The sequence below is a fragment of the Electrona antarctica genome (assembly GCF_951216825.1).
Source record: "Electrona antarctica genome assembly, chromosome: 22".
NCBI lineage: Eukaryota > Metazoa > Chordata > Actinopteri > Myctophiformes > Myctophidae > Electrona > Electrona antarctica.
Window position 1 is genome coordinate 16,346,909 of NC_136805.1, and position 22,799 is coordinate 16,369,707.

Consider the following 22,799-nt stretch of genomic DNA (forward strand, 5'->3'; position numbering starts at 1 on the left):
CCCTTGTGGCCACTGGAAGAATTATTTTGTTTTGGGGGGGTGTCCCAGATATAAATGGCATTAAATGGGGGTCAGTAGCCTATGCATGTCAAACTGGGCACACCCTCAAGGACCACTGGTGGTCCCCGGACCACTGGTTGAGAACACATTTTAATTAATTAATGAAAAAATAAAAAACCCAATTTTTCGCACTTGCGGACTCCCTAGTCAAAATATGGCCCTTGAGGAAAGTTAATTGGGGAACCCTGGCATACAGTATACAGTATAGGGGTATGCACATGCCACATACAGGCTGAATAGGTTAGTGTGTTTTGTAATTATAATCCAAATCTACAAAGTAACTAGTACGTTAACTAAAGTTTTCAAATAATTGTAGTGGAGTAAAAACTGCAACATTTGCTCGTGAGTGAGCTGAAACAACACGGTTTCAGATCACGCCAAAATTTGGGAAAGGTGTCCGCCATGTGTGACTAGAAAACAAAAATGTGGACGTGCTGTTCGTCTGCAAAACAAACAGGTCTGGGCGCAAAACGCTCAAACAAACATTGTTTGCTTTTGGCCAATCAGTCAATAAAGCCAATCAGTGAAGCAGAACAGAGCTGTTAGGAACGATAATGACAGTCACTCAAACGTCAATTTAACCGTCAAGGATTACCAGAAAACATCATTAATTGTGCCGCCGGCTTCCTCTAAAGTGGTCACACTGGCAGCGGTGGAAGGTAGACCAAGTATATTGAACATATGAAAAGCTTTAACAAGCATTTGTGACAAAATAATAACTACATTTGATCCACAGGATCTGAAAAAGAACAGTTTTTGGACATATGAGGTTTCCACCCGCCAGACAATATAATAACAGAATTAGAGTTGTTCCGATACCAATACCAGTATCGGAAAAGCTGCCGATACTGCCTAAAATGCTGCCATCGGTATCGGCGAGTATGCCAGTCGATGCCATTTTGATACCACATAATGTATCGCATGATGATTTCATTTAAGGTCCTTGCAGACTGGACACGTTTTTCAGAAAACCAGCAGAAAAACATTGCTAAAAATCTGAAAAACGCAGCAATGTGCAGGGACTGTACTATTTATTTAGATTATTATTTTACTAACTGGTAGCTGCACATTAAAAATGAAGGGAATTTGTATGTATTGTACTATATCGGTGGTACTAAAACTTTTACATTTCAAGGAACTCCATAACCATGTGTACTCTCTTAGAGTTACAGACCTGTTAGGGTCCATTTGGGACCTGCTCAGGGAACCCTGAGAGTCCATTAATTGTCCCCACTTTGAGAACCACTGTCCTACTTTTTTTAATTACACGGATAGGTACTGAATACGCAATTTACGGTTATCGGAATCGGTATCAGGCAGGAAGAAATGGCATCGGTAGATCTCTGACCAGAATGAGTCAGTCCATGATGGAAGTGAATCAGCCAAGCAGCTTCTGGGAAGGGCAGGAACAGGACCGTGCTGGACATTTACTTAACCCATTCTGACCTGAGATCAGATTCTAAAAATGTCTTCTACATCCTGACAGTTTTCTGAAAAAGCTATGTTTCTACGTATGTCAGTCGTTAGATTTTTCAAAAATAGCAGACCTACAAGCTCGTAGCGCACCACTCTGTGGCGCGCTATGAGCTTGTAGATCTGCTATTTTTCAATAGCTAAAGCATAACATAATGCTAACACCAAAAGGGGTTCCCGCCAAAAATGGGTTAACCCATTTAGGCCTGACGTCGAAATAAGAAAAACGTTTGCTCTGAAAGAATATATATTCAAAGATTTGTGCCGCATTTTTACGATTTTTCAAAAAATAGCAGACCTACAAGCTCGGTGGCGCGCTATGAGCTTGTAGGTCTGCTATTTTTCAATAGCTAAAGTATAACATAATGCTTAGTTAAAACACCAAAAGGGGTTCCCGTCCAGAATTGGTTAAGTACTGTACTTAAGTACAACTTGAATTCCCTTGAGTATTTCCATTTTTCGCTATTCTATTTCCGCTACATGTCAGAGGCAAAGATTGTACTTTTGACTCCACTACAATAATATTAAACTTCAGTTACTAATTGTATTATACTAAACGTACTGCTCAAAAGAATTAAGGGAACGCTTTAATTCCCTCATTTATTTATTGCAGTTTTCCAGTGAACTGGGACATTCTGCATAATGAGTACTGCAAGTATATCTTGATGTGAGCACTTAAAGGACCACATCAACCTATCTTCATATAATAGGTCCTCACTAATAATCTTGAAGAAATGGTGCAATTTTTTTCTACTCGGTCTGTGTCTCATAGGAGGGCTGTGGGCAGTTCAGAAACCGTCTTCCAGTGACATCATCGACGGGGAATACAAGCTAATAAAAACTGCAGGCTTTCTAGTTCTGAAAAGTTGCAATGCGAAAATGGAAGCCATCGTTCTCACGATAATGAAAATCTAAACATTTTTGTAAAAAAATCTTGTTTAAAAAATAATCTGCCTAATGATGATGTCACTGGAAGACGGTTTCTAAACTGTTTCTAAAAGAGGATAGGTTGAAAAGTGGTGAAGTGGTCCTTTAAGTACTTTTACTCAAGTACAATTTAAAATAGGCGTTTTTACTTGTAACATGATTTTGGACATTGTGGTATTTTAACTTTTACTATAAAAACATCAGAGTACTTCTTCCAGCAATGGAACCGGGGGACACCACAATGACTGGAGACATTTCTAAGAAACCACAGGCTGCCTGACACGAGGTCTGCCTTTCTGTTTGTGTTTAGGAACAGCATTGTGAAGGAGAACCCAAGTGGCTGTCTGTGTGGGAGTCAATGAGTTCTGTGTTTAGGAACAGCATTGTGAAGGAGAACCCAAGTGGCTGTGTGTGGGAGTCAATGAGTTCTGTGTTTAGGAACAGCATTGTGAAGGAGAACCCAAGTGGCTGTGTGTGGGAGTCAATGAGTTCTGACAACCAACTCATCACGCAGTCACCAGTAGTTTTTAGTGGATATGTAAAAACATGTTGAACTTTGGTCAAACCTTGGGATGTGTAGACAGTGCTTCTGTAGTGGCATGTCTGGCAACAACAACAATATCCAAATGAAATCTAAATATATTGTCCGTCAACGTTTATCTGTTGCGTTTCTGTGCTCTGTGATTCGAGGAACCGGAAGAAGCGATTCCATTTACTAAACTTGAACCCCAACATCCATATTCTGGGGGGGAACAATAGCCAAAAATATCTCACTTGTAGATCGGCTATATCTGTATAAAGTGTATAGCCAACTCACGTTCAGTTTACTACATCAACAGGGTTTAATACCGTAAGTGGTTAAAACGGTCTCGCAGTCGCACTTTTATTACTATCCGCCAACGAATGCAAATGTGAATGAATGTCAACAAACGGCACCAGCTGAAACGGAGGTCACCCTGACGAGCTGCATTCGCCATCTGGTACGGTAACTGCACCACCGCCCTCCACCACAAAGCCCTCCAGATGGCGGTGTGGACGGCCCAGTGCCTCGTCAGACCAGATGGCAGAGTGGACGGCCCAGTGCATCGTCAGAGGTGAGTTCTGCTCCCTCCAAGGGAATGTACGAGAAGCGCTGTGTAGTCAAGGTTGAGCGGAACATCAAGGACACTCACCACCCCAGCGACAATCTGCTTAAGACAGTAGTTCTCAAATAGTCTCTGTGGAATCCTCATATGTCCACAACTGTGACTTTTCAGGATTCAAATTCAAAAATGGCAAAAGTAGCAGATCTACAAGCTCAAAACGCTTACTTTTGTGTGACGCTGTAGTATGAGCAAACAGGGCCCTAATTTTCAAAAAAATTAAAATAAACATGTTAGAAAATGGAGATAAGAGGTTTCAGCCGGACAGCAACAAAATACCTTCTAAATCGAACAGGTTTCTGAAAAACCAATTGCTATACATTTTAGGTAAGATCTAAAAGGACACAGATTGCTTTCCAGATGTAAATGGATTAAGGGTCTTTTGCTCAGGGACACTTTGACACACAGAGCGGGGCCCAGAGGTGAACCCGGTGACCAGAAGTTCTGCTTAGCAGACGACCTCTCGACCACTGGGCGCTCTGCCCCAGTTACTCGGTGTACGTGTGCTTGTGCGTGCTGGGGTTGTGTGTGTACCTGCTGGGAGGATCTCAGAAGAAGTTCTTGATGAGGGGCGTCACCAGTTTAACCCACAGCTTGACGTGGCGGTCGGCACGCTCGAACGTGGAGCTGGACACCTCTGTGGATCTCATGTACAACATCTCCTGTTCCTGACAGGACAGAGTGAAGGACAGTGTGTTTAGTTTGCGTCAGGGGTCTTCGACAGGGGGTCCAGGACCCCCCGGGAGTCCTCAGAGATTCTGAAAGCGGGCCGCCAAACCTTTTGTGATTGGGACATTTCACCTCTGGAAGAACCTGCAGTCACTCACTCTTAATAGGATTTGTAGTACATAACAGTAGCACAATTTGATAATATAATAAGTATGTGTGTTTGACTAGGGTTTGACTGGATTGCTGAATTCCTACAATGACCACAATGCTTTGGTGCACTGCTCCTCCTTGTGGAGAGGGGGGAGGCTGTGTGGAGGTGTGACTTGTAGTCCAGGAAGGAAGTGAGACCACATTTTCATGACAAAGTTTGGTCATGAACATGACGCCATGACTAAAATATCTAAAAACACATAATTACACATAAAAACCCCAGGAAAGTGTTTCATGTGTCATTAAAATAAGGTTGCAGTAAGTGCATATGGCCCTTTAATCACTTGAACCCTTGCATCCGTATTTTGGGGGTAACATTAGCCGGAAATCGTGTGAGCTTGTAGAGTTCGGTTTTCTTTTCGAGACGAATGCGAACGGAAATAAAATCCTGGGTATCGAGGCTAGTAGATCGGTTATTTTCGAGCGAAGAGGGAAAAAAGAGCAGACAGAGCCAAAAGGTCAAGTTTGCGAAGTTTTGAGCGTTTAAGTCATTGAATGTCTGAAAGCACACATTTAACATGAATCCTCTGCTTCATCTCTCTCTAAGCTAAGGGGTCCTTGGCTTGGCCTGAAAAAACATTGCAGACCCCTGCTGAACATCGTTTTTCAGTTTTGTGGGGACCAAGCGGACCTCATGTATAACATTCTATTCCAGACACATAGGGCAAAAGAGTCCAACACAAAAACACAATGCATTTACATTGTTTTCCATCTTTGTGGGGACCATGTGGCTCTCATGTAGACCATCTCCTGTTGCTGGCATGCATTTACATTGTTTACCAGCTTTGTGGGGAAGACAAATCACGGAATGACAGAAATGAAGCCATTCAAGGAGTAAAGCAGCGATTCTCAACCTGTGGTTCGGGGCCCACTGGCGGACCGTGAGGATATTGCAATTGAGCCTCCAACTAGTTGGCAAAAAAACACTACGATTTTAATGATAATACAGTATTAATATAAATGGTATTTCTTCTTAAAAAGCTTGAAAAAAGGGGACATAATTTGGGGGTGAAGGAATAAATACCTTTAAGATAAGAGAGGGTTGAGGCTAAGGGTTAAACAAATGAACACATTCAAACAAGTCATAAAGTAATATGCATGCGTGCTGCTGTGTGTACATGTGTGTGAGTGCCTGTGTATGACTGTGTGTCTGACGGTGTGAATGCATCAACATCAGGAGAACTGAGTCATCACTTCTGGCTGTAAAAACAGTACCTCCTGCAACTGGGCCTGCAGTTCCTGGTTCTTCGTTACTATGGCGATCTGCGCCTCCAGGTCGCGGTGAACGGAGCGGTAACCGAAATTAGGGGAGCCAATCAGAGTCAGGCAAGGCCTCTCCTGACCCTGCAGGTAATACCACAGACCTGGAAGAAGAGGGGGGAGGTAATGCTTAAAACATTTTTTTTCTTCTTCTGAAGCCACATTTTCCAGTAGGGATTTTTAAGTCGGCCAAAAACCACAGCTAAAAAGGAAGCACATGCCGAAACCCCCGGAGTCTGTCCAAAACCAAACTATGAGAGAGTGCGTGTGTGCTTGCATCCTTGCCCCGAGGCTACGACAGGATGACTGTACAAGCCAGCCCCTCTCACGCTACACACACTAATGCTCGCAAGCAGTGACAAATAAAAGTACTTTTTTTCAACTTTCAACAGACAAAAAAAGGAAAAGTATCAGCACTTAACCTTTTCAATATATTTGAAATAGGGCTTAATTGTTTGTTTGTTTGTTTTTTTTGGGGGGGGGGGGTCCCTAAGAGTGCCTTCCTAGAAATGTAGGAGGCAAAACTACTATATTTCTATTTAAAACATAGTGTAATGAAAGTCAGCAGCTTGCAAAAAATAAAATAAAACGAAAACTCCCGAAATGTACTTACTTACAGTAGCCTGTGTTTGTCGCATTTGATGACTGGCGGATACTCAAAGTGACCTACTCCTTTAAACATGATTTATAGTATAGCATAGTTGATTTTTTGCATGCACGAAAAAAATATTTTTTGGCTTTTAGTTTTAGGCTCACCATTAAAAATGTAAAAAAGTACAAAAGATACAAACATGTGCGTGTGTGGTCACCATTTCCTACCCAGAACCCACCCAGAACCCACCCTTGGCATGGAAGGTCCACTGTGGCCGATGATACTCGTGCAGATGCACGCGCTCCTGCTGTCCCAGTTGGCACACCTTGCTGTAGAACTGCCGGGCGATGTGGACGTACGCCGCGGGGATGGCCCCGGCCACGCCCTTGGCGCCGAAGAAGCCGTTGACCTCCGGCGAGGCGGTGAGGATGCGGTAGTCGGCCCCGGCGCCGAGCACCAGGCTCATGTAGGCCCTCGTCAGGTTGAAGTAACCCGACGTGAGGAACACCGTGGCGTCCGGTCCCGCGTCGGTCAGCAAACGCTGTGGAAAACGTAAAACAGGGGCACTTATTAAGCTCAGTTGAAACCTGCCGTTCAGAGGTTTCTCAAAGTCAGGTGCCGTCCATGGATAATGGTTCTCAAGGTATTCATGCCACTACCCCCAAATGGATGTATTTGGATGCAGATCTACAAGCTCACGATGCGAGACGCATTGTGAGCTTGTAGATCTGCTATTATTCCAAATTATTTCAATATAATTTCCAAACTATTTCAATAATACTCTTTCAAATATTTTCCAAAATAGCAGATGTACAAGCTTGTAGATTTGCTTTTTTTGAATAGCCAACATATAAATGGATATAGATGGATCCTCTAGCCACGCCCTGAAGAAGACAGGGTGCTGTCGAGTATTTTAATGTTTTAACATGTAATTAATAGTCCCGTCAACATATTAAAGGCTTTTTAAATGTATCCTTGCTCAGAGTGTGCTTGAAGCCTGTCTCGATGGGACCTCTCTTCATTATTATTCTGTTTCAACTTCGTGAGCACCTCATCACCACCTGGACAGGAGTCAACTCATCACCCTGCGAATTTGCCTTTTGTCTTTTCCACAATCTCGTTCGTGTTAGCAAGCATTCGTTTCTTCTTGGCATAATTGCTCATGCCTTGAGTAAGTGCCAAAACCGCCATTAAACGTTTATGACAAGCAACCACAACAGAGTGGCTGGTGTCTTGTTCACCTTGCATGTCTGTGGTGACTTTTACAAAGAGATTGTAATTGTGCAATTGGGATGTGCCTTTCTATGGTACTGAAGCCTCTTCTTTCACTCCCGCCCCAAATTGCACCAATGCAACTAGTCGCAACTCCTTGCAACAAAACAGTTTTAAGGTCAACCGCACCAATACAACTGCCATTGGGGATAATGGTTGCATGTAGTTGCAAGGCGAATCATTGGTGTGGTTTGGGCTTTAGAGACATAAAAGCCGTTCTTCCAAATACGAAGAGCACGCTGAGGTCATATACTTCAGCATACTTTACATTTTTTGACAACCGACTGGGTCAGTTGTCCAAAAAAAATTCGAAAGTTACAAAACTCACTTCATAATGCCATTTCAATCTCCCTCTCTCATTCGCTGGCTTTGTTTCACAAACTATCAAAAGATTGACTGTATATAGGTTTCTTATTAGACAAGGCCTATTCACCAGAGGAAGCAACTGACATGTTGACTAATGGATCATTTTACGCAACAGGTACGCTCAACCTGTTCCACATCCATAGATCATTGTGCAAGTACAAGTATACGACATGCCGTGTTTAGCACGGGGTCACCTCCTGTCAACACATCCAGGAACTTGGCTCAGCCTCTGAACAACACTATGGGACATCAATCAACCTGTCACAACTAACAACTACAGATGAAAGTTACAATAAGACATCATTCTGCCCGTCACAGTCAATAACCTACAAATTCAAAGACGATGGGAAATGACTCTACCTGCCACAGTCTCCAACCTGCAAGTAAAAAAACCACTATGGGACATCAATCCACCTGTCACAAAGATCAATCTACAGATGGAAATTACAATAAGACATCATTCTAAGTGCCATAATCACCAACCGAACCTACAACTACAAAGACTATGGGACATCATTCTACCACATAAAACAATTTGGGGATTTCCAGGACCTGAATGGAAACGTGATATCCGTGATATCCTTTTAGACTAAGTGTTTGACTGTATTCTGTACCGTTTACATTTCTGCCTAATAAAGTATTCAATCAATCAATCAACCAATGGTGTAGTGGGAATAAAAGGAGTGGGCCACGGATAGATCCCTGGGTGACCAGTACGGTCAATAAGTATATGTAGGGTTTAAGTGATAATTACCTGTAGGAAATACATAAGATATGATTTGAATGGCTAAAACATGTATAAAGAATTCAAGGACATTTATTTCCCAGGCTCATACCCACAGAACAAAACATGTTACATGCAAGCTTCAGTTTTCATTTTGGTTCAAACCTCAACTGAAAGAACTAGAATTTGTACAGAATATAAATATCTTTTCTTTTTGTCACATTAGTGTTCATTTCTTCTTGGTGTAATTAACGCACCAGACAGGTGTGGCTTTCTAAGAAAAACGACATCATAAACGTTTATTACAAGCTGGTATATTGTTCACCTTGCATGTCTGAGTGGTGACTTTGACACAGAGATTGCGCAATACCGGGATCATGAAAAGCTTCCTATACATCGTGTTCATTTCTTCTTGGTGTAACTAACGCAGGTGTGGCTTTCTAAGAAACACGACATCATAAACGTTTATTACAAGCTCGTATAGTGTTCACCTTGCATGTCTGAGTGGTGACTGACACAGAGATTGCGTTTCAAGCTTGTAGATTCCTTTGCCGTTTTTTAATTTGAATACAGAAAAGTTGGGGAAAAAAAACGTTTTGGACATATGAGGTTTCCACCAGACAGAGACGATAACATAAGTACTGTTGAGTTGATGTGATTACAAGCCGAGACTAAATATTTGAGTGACAGACAGTGCTGGCAATAAATCTGGAAAATTAATGTACGCCTCATCACAGGCCAGAACTGTCTCCTCTACCCAGGAGACAGTCCATTCCTAAACTTTTGTTTTTAAAGAGAATATATTTTGAGAGGCCAAATTATCTCAATTAACAGTTGACCAAAAATGTATTTCTAAAATGAGAAATGATAATCTCATGTTAATCTCATGTTATGAATATAATGAGAACGTTAACGTTAATTTTTTGTGCTTCATAGTTCTAAAATCCCAGACTCAAATTCAAACATTCTTGATCCAATTTGTGCATATTTTGAACCACACGACATGAGATTTACAGCCCATCTACGTACGATCACAGCGTGATGGGCTGCACGCTAGAGCGCGTTCCCCGCAATTCATGAACCAAGTACACAAACAACCACTTTGCATAACAGGTTGTGCAATTGCTTCCTCACATACATTTTGGCTACAGTACTTCAGCTACAGTATATCTGCATTCTGCACGCAACAACAATGTCTCCTCCACCGTCGAAGAAGAGAAAAGTACTAGTTCAAAGCAAACTTTTTAGTTTTCCTACTGCGAAGTCTGCAATGTCATTAACCCATTTTGACCCGAGATCAGATTCTAAAAATGTCTTCTATATCCTGACAGGTTTCTGAAAAAGCTATGTCAGTCGTTCTTCAATTAAAAAAAGAATTCTAAAAATGTTAGCTAAAGCATAACATAATGCTAACACCAAAAGGGGTTCCCCCCCAAAATGGGTTAAAATAGCTTTCCGCCAGTAAAAAAAATAGTAACGAAGATGAGGATACTATTATGAAGCTGACGCTAGCTGGTAGGCTAAACTGACATTACCTCAGGTACAGTAGGGTACAACTATCTTAATAATAATAATGAATCATATTATCCATCCATCCTTCTAGTTATTTCAACACTCTGAGATCTCTCTCTCTCTCTCTGTCTGTCTGTCTGTCTCTCTATGTTTAGGGAACATATCAGTGTGCTCACATAATGATCATTATAGTTAGAGTTGGGTGTGAGGCTTTAGGTCAGATCGGGGAGCCACACTCACCTGTGTGATCTGCTCGTCCACCATGATCCCCAGAGGCTTCATCTGTACCAGCGGGAACACCCAGGTGTCCTCTCCACCCTCGCCCCGCTCCCCTGCCCCGCCTTCGTCCTCCGAGTCCTCCTCCGCCTGCACGTTCAGGATCTGTTGCCGCGTCCGAGCCGCGTTGACCACCTCCATGATCCGCTTGTTGGCCGACGACGAGAAATCCTCCCGGTTGCCTGGAGAGAGGGCGCGAGAGACACAAACCTAATGTCACTAACCATCTCACAGAACAGGATGAAAAAGTACTGTATGCCATCGCTTCCAGTTTGGTAAACTGGACCAAAATTCTGCCAGTTCATCTGGATTATTTGTGTCACCAGTGGTTTGGGTAACTTCAGACGCACGCACGCACGCACGCACACACACACGCATGCACGCACGCACGCACGCACGCCAAGATCAGTGTGAGTGTGGCACTTTAAAGTACACACAGATGCATGCATGCACACAAGTGAGTGCCAATATTACAACATTTCATGCGATTTTTAAACTGTAAAACCTGAGCGATACTTAGTTGCGCAGCACTATTTCAGAAGGATAGGGAAGTCATTTTTTAGCATAGGCTATTTTTGGTGCGTCACACCCTTAGAGTAAGGTCACACCGGTGAGAACTGCCAAACTATGAATAATTCAGCCATAACTCCAACCCTGACCTCTAAACGCCTAATCCTAATCTGAATTGTAAACTCATCTCTAAAGAAATCCGTTTTTACCATAAAAGTAACATTTTCTCTTAGTTGTGAGGATCAGGAACAATGTCCTCACAATGTGTATTCCTCAAAATTATACTGTACTTGTGTAATTATACTGTATTTGTGGGGACATTTGGACCACACACACACCTAATGGGTATGGGTTCTCTGGAGTCTGACTCTGAGTGAGGTGTTCTGAGAGTGTGCGTGCCATAGAGGCGCCTGCAGCCACTTCCAGCTGTGAGTCACAGAGGAGGATTTGGGAAGCAGTGGAAATGCAGAGTCAGCCTCTATTTTACTGTAAGCCCAGTCTTCACCATCACCTTTCTTACCACCATTCATTATCAAATTCACTGTGTGTGTGTGTGTGTGTGTGTGTGTGCGTGTGTGTGTACATCATTACACGGGACTGTGTGTATGTCTCCCAGTCTGTGTGTGTGTGCGCATGTGAGTGTCTGCCTGCCACCCACTTCCCAGTCCAAACCGTCTTCCAGAAACATTGTGACATCACTACTCTATTTCTGGTGTCCGTTTCAACTGCAGACATGATGTCATTCAACCCGCTGTCCAACATCCCGGCAGTCTGTGATCCAGTTAGAGAGACACACCCCCCCCAACACACACACACACACACACACACACACACACACACACACACACACACACACACACACACACACACACACACACACACACACACACACACACACACACACACACACACACACACACACACACACACACACACACACACACACACACACACACACACACACACACACACACTTTTTTGGGGGGGGGGGTCCGATGACGATCCCAATGTTGGAGTCCTAGACCAGTGGTTCTATATTTGGCCACAAACCCCCATCTGAAAATATTTTGAGCCAGGGACCCTCATAAGAGAAGATTTGTGTAAACTTTTTCATGACTTTCTTCAAAAATAGCAGATGTACAAGCTCGATTATCCAACGTGTAACACACGTTGGACAGATATAACAGACAAACAGATATTTAACTGAACCACTTAGGCCCTATGCAAAGAATCTGCAGAGATGTCATTGAAAAACGTCAAATAATGGCTAATATATCTACAAAACTGATACATCAGGCAGGCTCCAACACACAGAGTGTTGCACTTACAAAACTATGACAATTTCACATTCAGTACACCGTTAGTGAACCACAAATGTGACTCCAAGTTGCTCCAACATTTAGCTTCTCTCTCACACACACACACACACACACACACACTTTGGTGCTCTCACGCTCCATTAGCAACATCTGACTGCATGACCTATCTGTCAGTTCCACGGGACTGACGAGAGTCTAACAGACCATGAACTGTCAAAATACATTTTAAACTGTGACAGCTTGCGTGACCCAGTGTGAAATGCAGCAACGGTTCCATTCTCCAACGCCCTATTTGTACTGCAAGTCGAGAGTTTACACGACATCTTTATAGAGCGTCACAGTCCCGCCCCCTTTCAGAACGACAAGTGGCCCAGGAAATAATTCCCCATAGGCTTTTCAAAGACGTTTACACCGCGGACAAAGCCAACTCGGCTCGTGACAAATCATAACCATGTTAATAATCATGTTTTGGGCAGATCAAATAATTAGAAAGGAGAAAAAAAGGCAGGGTACAACACTTTGTTTTGTTTTTCTTCTTACAAATTATTTGATCTGCCCAAAACATTGTATTTACAGTATAGAGGGTATGCGTGTGACATCATCATCAAACCCGGAAGTTATACAAGAACGCCTACGGAGTGGCAAAAAAACGACTTTCTGGCCTTGACAGCCCATACATCCAAACAGAAAAGTCCTATCTGATTGCATTAAACAACATTAAACAATGTTAAACTCACTTTGCCTGTTGCTTTGCCACTCGATTTGCCACTCGATGTGCCATTCACTTTAAGCATGCGCATACCCTCTATAGTCATGATTTGTCACAAGCCGAGTTGGCTTTGTCCGCGGTGTAAACGTCTTTAAATTAATACTTTTGAAAAGTCTATGGGGAAAATGAATGGGGAATTACTTCCTGGGCCACTCATCATTCTGAAAGGGGGCGGGACTGCGACGCTCTATACACAATTCCATTTAAAGCTGCTATAAGCAGCAAAATTGTAATGGTTTTTGGTATTCAGACAGCCAGCAATGAGTAGAACGCTCCCAAAAGATTTAGTCTCTGTGACACATCTAGGGGCCACAATCAGCATTCAAAGATGTTCCTAGAACATTGGTCGAAAGAAAACCTGGTCGAAATGACTAACCAATCAGGAAGTATACAGGCAAATCGCCTAATGACAAAGCTTCTAGGAAGTTTTTTGAATGCAGATTGTGGCCCCTAGATGTGTCACAGAGACTAAATTTGGGGAGTGTTTTACCCATTGCTGGCTGTCTGAATACCAAAAAAATAAAAAGGTCATTCAAGTTTTGAGTTATTATTGCTTATAGCAGCTTTAAGTACCTGCTATTTAGGTACCGTATATTTCCAAATAGTAGCTCTACCGCAATCTACAAGCCAATCTACAAGTATCTACTTGTAGATTGTCTATTTTTGCTGCGCAAGATGCTTCCATAGAAGACAAGCTGCCTTCTATGGAATCCAAATTAGTAAAATCAGGCGTGCCGACTGAGAACTGTAATCTATGCGGCGCGCTGACCGAGTGTCTATACCTTTGTACGGGTGCACCATGCCGTCCAGCATGCTGACCGAGTGTCTATACCTTTGTACGGGTGCACCATGCCGTCCAGCATGCTGACCCAGTGTCTATACCTTTGTACGGGTGCACCATGCCGTCCAGCATGCTGACCGGGTGTCTATACCTTTGTACGGGTGCACCATGCCGTCCAGCATGCTGACCGAGTGTCTTCTATACCTTTGTACGGGTGCACCATGCCGTCCAGCATGCTGACCCAGTGTCTATACCTTTGTACGGGTGCACCATGCCGTCCAGCATGCTGACCCAGTGTCTATACCTTTGTACGGGTGCACCATGCCGTCCAGCATGCTGACCCAGTGTCTATACCTTTGTACGGGTGCACCATGCCGTCCAGCATGCTGACCCAGTGTCTATACCTTTGTACGGGTGCACCATGCCGTCCAGCATGCTGACCCAGTGTCTATACCTTTGTACGGGTGCACCATGCCGTCCAGCATGCTGACCCAGTGTCTATACCTTTGTACGGGTGCACCATGCCGTCCAGCATGCTGACCGAGTGTCTATACCTTTGTACGGGTGCACCATGCCGTCCAGCATGCTGACCCAGTGTCTGTACCTTTGTACGGGTGCACCATGCCGTCCAGCATGCTGACCCAGTGTCTATACCTTTGTACGGGTGCACCATGCCGTCCATCATGCTGACCGGGTGTCTATACCTTTGTACGGGTGCACCATGCCGTCCATCATGCTGACCGAGTGTCTATACCTTTGTACGGGTGCACCATGCCGTCCAGCATGCTGACCCAGTGTCTGTACCTTTGTACGGGTGCACCATGCCGTCCAGCATGCTGACCCAGTGTCTGTACCTTTGTACGGGTGCACCATGCCGTCCAGCATGCTGACCGAGTCGTCGGGCTGCAGCTGCAGAGACACGTCTCCCACGGCGTCCACCAGCTCCGAGAAGAAGTCGGCCACTTCGCCACAGTTCTCCAGCAGCACGTATCGGTCCTGTCGGTTGGTGAAGTACGAGTCACTCAGGTTGGCCCTGAAACACAGCGGGAGGAAAGCAGAGGTCGAGGGTGGACAGGAGAAAGGTATATATGTCAACATTCCAGTTCATAACCTGAATCACGTCATGCCCCTCTCGTCTGCAGTAGTCTTTATCGGACTGGGAAATTGCTTGTGCAACAAATAACTCATCTAAAGTTAAGTACCATTTCCAAGTACAAAAGGAACTGCCTTAAATTTACTTAAAAGTATAACGCGGTGGTGTAGTCTAGGAATAAGCCCTCTACACACGCAGTGTGTACAATTTGTTTTAATTTTAAATGTACAGTTTGGCATGTCTTCCAGGGACAATTACGTTCACGATCAAATCAATCAGAAACAACCATTTACGGCATCTGAAAAAAGCTGCCGAGAGGTAGTCTCTCGAGACAGACTGTAAAGAGGGCTCCATCTTTCCTTTAGTTTGTGACGATGGGTTCTCAGATTGGCCGAGAGGCAACACAGCACAGGCTGGCTGCATATCAATGGTCCAGTGTGTGACCTGTTAAGTACCGTAGGCTACTTTTAAAAGAAAGATTTTCTGAAGCAGTCCAGGCATATGAACCTTTGAATAACACGCAGTGGCTGATGATGGATTTATGAATCAACAAAATCGACAGTGCTGGATATGTGTAATTATTTTTGTACTGTACACTATACCCATTATGCAAGTAAAGACAATACAATGTGATATTGTGGGTTAACAGTTAAAATTACTACACAGGCCTCTTAAAAGGTGATTTCAATCGGCGACTGTGCGCGTACGTGCTCGTGTGTGTGCGTGGGTGGGAATATTTACAGCATATCCTCATTCTTATGCAAAACCAAAACTACACACCACTGTTATTATTATAACGATAAAGGTAGTCTTCGAAATACACTGCAGTGTTCTCTCTTGATCGTTAATACGATCTGCCAACTATGTTTACTGTATACTGGCAAATGATGTCTCACCTACATGTAAGACTGAGAATTGGGACGTATCATGGCCTTCAAAAACATTTCAAATTACACGTTAACAACAAATGTTGGGTGAAAATATAGTTGAGATAGATCTGTTACTATACTTACACAGTATGCAGCTATAATTTATTTCTACTAGCCATAAGCCTATCTACTGTATGTTTGCATACATCTTACTCTACTCATACCAGATATCTTACTCAACTCAGGAATATTTGAATATCCGACCTGCTTTCCCTGTTCTTTATTTCTATCGCTATTCTTCCGTTCCCTGGAAACGGCAAATGATGGGAGCCTGTGACGTGCCAATTAAGTTAGAGTCTGGCAGAAAGTTTGACGTTTCTTGAAGTTGAATTCTAAGTAAATTTGTTTTGAACATTTAGTCAGTGGGAAGTATATTTAAAGACTTAAAAAGACCATGTCAGCATCAATGAAATCTAGCCTGTTGTCATTGACGACAAGTCTCTCAAGCAAGTTTCAAGTCCCCGCAAGTTGCTTTTCATGTATTGTACTCGGGTACAGCAGTAACAACGAATAATCTTTCTTTGTTTCTCCCGGCCTCTGAATACAGTACAAAGGCCTCCAAACAATTGTAGTGTCTGCCACGTACCCGCTGATGATGATGTCGTCGTCAAACAGGTAGACTTTGATGTGCTGGACTCCGATGGTCTCGTTGAAGCGCTGGGGGACTAGGAGCTTCAGCAGCCCCCGCAGGTCGGGCGTGTGGTACAGAGAGACTCGCATATGATCTGTGAAGCGCTGTAGTAGAGGCAGCAGCATGGTCCTCGAGTTCACCTGGCCTGCGCGCACGCAAGCACACACATAAGCACACACAAGCACACGCAAGCACACACACACACACACACACACATACACACACACACACACACAAACGCGTATTTCAGTGTGTTTTTGTTTTGTATCCTGGTTACTCCCTACATTATGCTGATTGTCAGAAATGTCATCTAAACAAGAATGCTGGTTTCCTTTTCCTGGGGGTTACCCTGCGAACACTACGGCTACCTTTAACAATGACCGGTTTAATATCCTAAAGTTTAGGATATTAAACCGGTCATTGTTAAAGGTAGCCGTAAATGTTCATGTATTGTTTAGGACCTAAACAATACATGAACATTTACCAATTACCGGTATTGTTAAATTAGGAGGTTGACAATTTGGTCAATAGCCAACTTTAACTTTCTGCAATCTTCACATATTATGTTATATTATTATGTCTCTTTTTAATCTAGACCGTTTCTTTACTGATACCCAGGATTATTTCCAGGAGATTCAGTTTATTTAGCAGCATGACATGTCAAAGCAGCCTCGCACAAACAGAACGCAGAGATTAAAATAGGGTGCATTTTGCATCCCAAAACGCAGTTTATAGTTAAGGGACGCAATAAAACAACGATCTCTGCATCCACGGGATGCACTACTATACTGTTTTTTATTCTAGTTTATTTTGCTAGCTTTAGTTATAATAATCATTTCTTCTTCTCATGTCTTATTTTCTACATGAATATATAACCACATTATAACCATATACAATGAAATGGGAGTTAAATGCTGCAATTTGTAAAAATGGCAAAATATGACTCCTAACGTTGTTGAAGTGGGACTCATAAAATGTCCCTGGGACTCATCTAAAAGACTGCATCCCAGGACTCATTACATTGAAAACCTATTTACATCACTGAGAACGCATACTTGGCGCCACTCACCTCGCGAGCCACGTGTGTAGTCCAGCAGGACGGAGACTTTGAGGTCAGGCGCGTCCTCGTCGTCCTGCGAGCGCTGCAGTGCTTCCTCCATACAGTCCACCTGAACACCAACAGGTGAGGAACTGTCATTATACAAGTGCATGTAGACACACACACACACACACACACACACACAGGCACACACACAGGCACACACACACAGGCACACCGACTCTTATGACAACGTGAAACACCACCACAGGAAACCATGGCCTAAACTTAACCCATTTTGACCTGAGATCAGATTTTGAAAATGACAGTTTTCTGACAAAGCTATGTTTCTATGTCAGTCTTTCTTCGATTTTTCAAAAATAGCAGACCTACAAGCTCGGGTGCGCTATGAGCTTGTATATCTGCTATTTTTCAATAGCTAAAGCATAACATAATGCTGACACCAAAAGGAGTTCCCGCCCAAAATGGGTTAATAAAGTTTCACTTCACCCATTTTCAACCCATCTTCTTCGTATAATTGGTCCTCACTAATGCCCATTACAAGATGGCACCATGTTGTCTACTTGCTCTGTTTCCAGAGAGCTGGGGACAGTTTAGAACCCTGCCTACCAGTGACATCATCGGCAGGTTTGGACAATTCAAACAAGATTTCAAACAGTTTTATTGTTAGTAGACCTTACCCATTCTGAATATATGAACACCAAATTATGTACAGTGTGTGGGTGATGCAATGTAATAGATCACATTACTGATTGGGAGGGAATTGTCCTGTCTCGCTATAGCGCACGTAGGCTACGCTATCGCAAACATAGCAGATTTATCCCCCAAAAAGCATGTTTTTGCAATAAACGTTTTAAAATTCCGCATTTGTGGTGCCCCCTATGGATGAAAATGGAATTGCTTTGGGCTCTCCGTTGACTAAACCACCCTCGACATGTGAATGAAATTTGGGGTGGATTGGACATTCCGTTGGTGATTTGTGTCATTTTTTGGAGGCAAGCCCCTCCCACTAACTTTAGACGCCGATTACAGCCGAACGATACGGACTATGTAAATTCTGCCTGTGGTGTTGTAATCGATCCAGAGATCAAGTGTACCGTTTTTTGTGAGATCTGCACAAAAGCTGTAGGTGGAAGAGCAAAAAGTGTGTTTTGAAGAAAAGTCAAAATGGCGGAAAATCTATCCTGACGCGAATGGGTGTGGCATATATGGGATGCGTCATGACCCAAGGAATCCAGGGAAGTGAAATTTTGATTTTACGACCTACGGTTCAAGAGTTATAAGGTGAAATGTAAAGTGGGCTGTTATAGCGCCACCATGAGGCCTACTGATGTCATTATTTATTACATTTATTAATTTTAATAATTATTATGAACCTCCCCTCCAAGTGTTGTGACTGTAGCTCAGACGGTTTCTGAGAGAAAAATACTTGATGCAAGTTTTCGCATGTTCCCATGTAAGTGGATGGGTAATTTTAATGCACAAATTAATTATTAATCAATAATTTGTAAAAAGGGAAAAGCTATGACAGTGTTTCATTCACTCACTCACTCAGACACTCAGACATTGAGTGAATTATAGTATGGTGATGATGATGATGATTTTGTTAATGCGAGAATCTATTTCTATTTCAGCATGCTAACTGTCCAGGAAGAGAAGGTCTGAAAGTCTGTAAGCAGGTTTCTGAACAGACCAACAGCCCACCATTGATACAGAGTGAGTAGACAGAAATTGGGCCATCTTATGAGCATTAGTGAGGAGCAATTATATGAACATAAACAGATAGAAAATGGGTGAAGAGCTCCCTTAACCTTACCTTTAGTGAAGTTCTAAAACTGAAACCAAAGTGTGCATCCACGAACACACGCGGACACTGTACATTTACTCAAGTACAGAAGGCCTACTAAGGTACTTTTACATTACTGGAGTATTACCAATTTGCTATAACTTTACTTCTACTCCAATACATTTCAGAGGCAAATATTGTACTTTTACTCCACTACAATTATTTGAAACTTTGAGTTACTATCTTACTGTGTAGATTATGATTATTACAAAACATGTATTAAACACTTCAGCCATATTTAAACTTCGGTAATTTGAAAATAGCCCATCTACAAGCACACGTGTCGGAAACACGCAAACTCGCATGCACACACGCTCTCTCACCAGATCTTGCTCCAGAGGGCCTGTTCCCAGATATAGCGAGGCCATCACCACTCTCTTCTTGGCTGTTTTTATGCGTGCCTGAGAAAACAAAAAAAAGACAACTCAAATCAAAACACCACCAATGTAACGAGACACTTTAAAAGCATACTTAGCATGACTGCAGTCATGTTTTTGGTTGGTGAGGGTTGGCTCATTGATTCAAGATTCTGTACCGTTACATCCTCCTTACATTGCTGCATCCTATTACAAACTTATTAAGTATAAGAGTGCAAATCCTGGGTTTTGCATTCTGTTGCAGCAATAACTGAAATAGCAAATAAATAAACATTTAAATATCTATATGAAGAGCAGTAACAATTGCACAAAGAAATAAAAAATAAACAAAGCAGTCAATGCACAGTTTGATGTGCCTTATTTAGGTGATGTGTGCATGTTATTAAATGGCTTGGTTTGATTCTGAATGGTGTGTTATAGACCAGTGATGTTATTACAGACGTTAACAGCAAATTCTGATCAATAGGGGGCGCCAGCGGCTGCTGGGAAACCGGAAGGTTCCCAGTTTGATCCCGGGCTCCGCCAGAGTTAATGTTGAAGTGTCTTTGAGCAAGACACTGAACCCCTAGCTCCCGAGTCCTGATGAGCAGGTGTATGAATGTGTGGGAGAAATGGGTGAATGTAATGCACAATCATGGTAAAGTGCCTTGGATGAAGGCGCTATATAAATGCAGCCTTTACTATTTAGACAGAGCACCTGGAGCATATGCATGGCGCTTGGTTCTTGCTCTGCTGTATCCAACATGGCAGCCAAGTAACTCATTTTACAGCTAAACATGTTTCTGAAAACATCTGAATTTTTTTAGGAAAGAACCTTGACTCATATTTGATCAGCACTGCCTAGTGGGCTTGTTGTCACATGCATCACATGTGACACAGCCAGATGCCTCAGCTGTCACTTTCTCACAAATAGGCTCTGTGTAACTGCAGTCCTGGGTTTCCATTAGGTGGCATACCTATTTCCTGTTCCACTTCATTTTCCCATAGCTTCATTTGATTGGCTCTGCAACAGATTTCACCATGTATCGTCAAATAGTCTTGTGCACTTTAATAGCATATCCTGTACTACTTGAAAGAAATACTGCACTTTGTGCACAAGTTACTTTAGTTGCGAATCTGTATTGCCTCATAAAACACTGCTAAACCATATAGATACACTTTATATGCTATAGGCTAGAGGCGTGGCTGGAACTCCCTTCTACAGATACACTTTATACCTTTGTACATTGTTCCTGTAGTATGCATATGTTGTTATGCTTGTTTCCTAATGTAATGTATTCCACTGTCTGCCTGTTCTGCTTTTATTTATTTTTGTTTTTATGTATTGTGTGGGGACTGCAGCTGTAAACTAGCATCTTTGCTAAATTCGGCATATATGCGTTGCATTCACATGTAATGTCCATTAACATGCACTGTCCTGTCCAAATAAACGAATAAAGTAAAGTACAGATTTGACCTGGAAAGGTGCAATTTGTGTTTCCCGTTCAAATCTGCAGTCGAGCCAGTCAATAGACCATAGGCTCTCTCCCTCTTTCTTATGGCTGCATGAACTATCAATTATTGTCTTCGAGATTATTCTATCAATTACTTTTTCACGACGCCTTGTGAGCATCTGCTATTTATACTACTATTTTGGAAAATCTTTGAGGGAAACAAAAAACAAAAAACAAAAGCCCACCCACTTACCTTCATGGCCTGGTAGAACTGGTCAGGAGAGGTGAGGATGTGCACGTGGGTGCCTGGCACCCTGAAGGCAGGCACGTGCTCCGCCATCCAGCTGAAGCGGGCGTGGAGACTGCCGTCCGCTCCCTGGGTCCCGGTGGGCATGGAGATGTGACGGGGGAGCGGGTCAGCCTCCGCCAGGAGGGGGGCCAGCAGCAGCACCGAGGACCTGGAGGAGACCAATGGGAGGGGGGAACACAGCGTCAATACAACAAGATTACATGGATTTAAGCAAAATAAAATCTCACAAGTCACAAATGAAAAAATCACACCCGTGTGAACTTAGTGGTGCAATTGAGAACTTGAGAATAATGTTATTTTTTCTAGTTTTGTCCTTAAAAGGCATGTTTTTGGCTAATAAACACACCTGGGTCACCTCTGGCTGGATGCTATATACCCCCTGCTGGCCTAGGTTTGAATCACACCAGAGCCTTCCTCCATACCAGAGTTTAGTACCACTAGTAGGTACTTTGGACTGGAGTACTCCTTGAGGTAGTCAGAAATGTCAAATCGTCTCCCCCAAAATGAATTTAATGAATTTAAAGTTTTTCCTTTATTGATAGAGTAGGTGAAGACAGACAGGAAACGAGGACAGAGAGCGGAGACGCCGGAGAGTGGCATACAGCAAAGTTTGTCAGGAATTGGTCTCAAACCCACGAAGCGCTGTCAGGGTGCATTAGGAGCCTAGGTGCCTGGACCGCTAGGCTGGCCTGGGCCCACATGAATGATTTATCATTGAATGGATTATCCTTCCTACACACAATGATTTTGGAGAGATTTCTGTATCCTAGTAAAATATACACTCGTTACCTGACAGCACCCCTGCTGAGCACACAGATTTTACTCTTAAAATAGAACACTGTCACGAGAGATCATAAAAGTGACATGAGATGCACGTGACAACAGCTCATGAATGCGATGGCGATGTCGCCATCACAAATGGCATGCGACCCATTCGGGAGGGAGAGCCACCAGGATAAAAGGGAAACAAATCGCAAGCTCAGTCACCCCACGCATACGTCGTTGGATTCCTTTTTAAACTATTTACAACATGGCCTCCCTATTTTGAGCATGTCATTATGGGTGAAGATTTTCCGAAGAAGTTCTACAAGCTTCCACAATAATGATTCTAAAACGTACAAAAACTGTGAAAATTATAGATCAATGTCTCTCTTAATTGCTATGCATTGTGAGCTTGTAGATCTCCAATTTTCACCAAACAAAGAAAATAAATACTGGTCTCTTTAGTGGTTAATCAAACAGAGTAAGGAACCAACTA

General features: G+C 42.9%; 1 protein-coding gene across 3 annotated transcripts in view; it reads right to left on the reverse strand.

The window, feature by feature from the left end:
* pgs1 (phosphatidylglycerophosphate synthase 1) overlaps nucleotides 1-22,799 on the reverse strand; it is a 38,125-nt gene that overhangs the window by 10,773 nt on the left and 4,553 nt on the right. For 2 of the 3 annotated variants that reach the window (XM_079493166.1, XM_079493165.1), the window contains exons 2-10: nucleotides 21,485-21,689; nucleotides 19,745-19,822; nucleotides 17,585-17,684; nucleotides 16,471-16,660; nucleotides 14,717-14,895; nucleotides 10,448-10,665; nucleotides 6,583-6,874; nucleotides 5,697-5,845; nucleotides 4,137-4,270 (exon numbers count right to left, since the gene is read on the reverse strand). In XM_079493166.1, the coding sequence (XP_079349292.1) occupies nucleotides 4,151-4,270; nucleotides 5,697-5,845; nucleotides 6,583-6,874; nucleotides 10,448-10,665; nucleotides 14,717-14,895; nucleotides 16,471-16,660; nucleotides 17,585-17,684; nucleotides 19,745-19,822; nucleotides 21,485-21,689 (1,531 nt within the window). In that variant the 3' untranslated portion in view covers nucleotides 4,137-4,150. Of the gene's footprint in view, nucleotides 1-4,136; nucleotides 4,271-5,696; nucleotides 5,846-6,582; nucleotides 6,875-10,447; nucleotides 10,666-14,716; nucleotides 14,896-16,470; nucleotides 16,661-17,584; nucleotides 17,685-19,744; nucleotides 19,823-21,484; nucleotides 21,690-22,799 lie in introns of those variants that run through there. The other variant, XR_013788866.1, reaches the window with a different exon arrangement.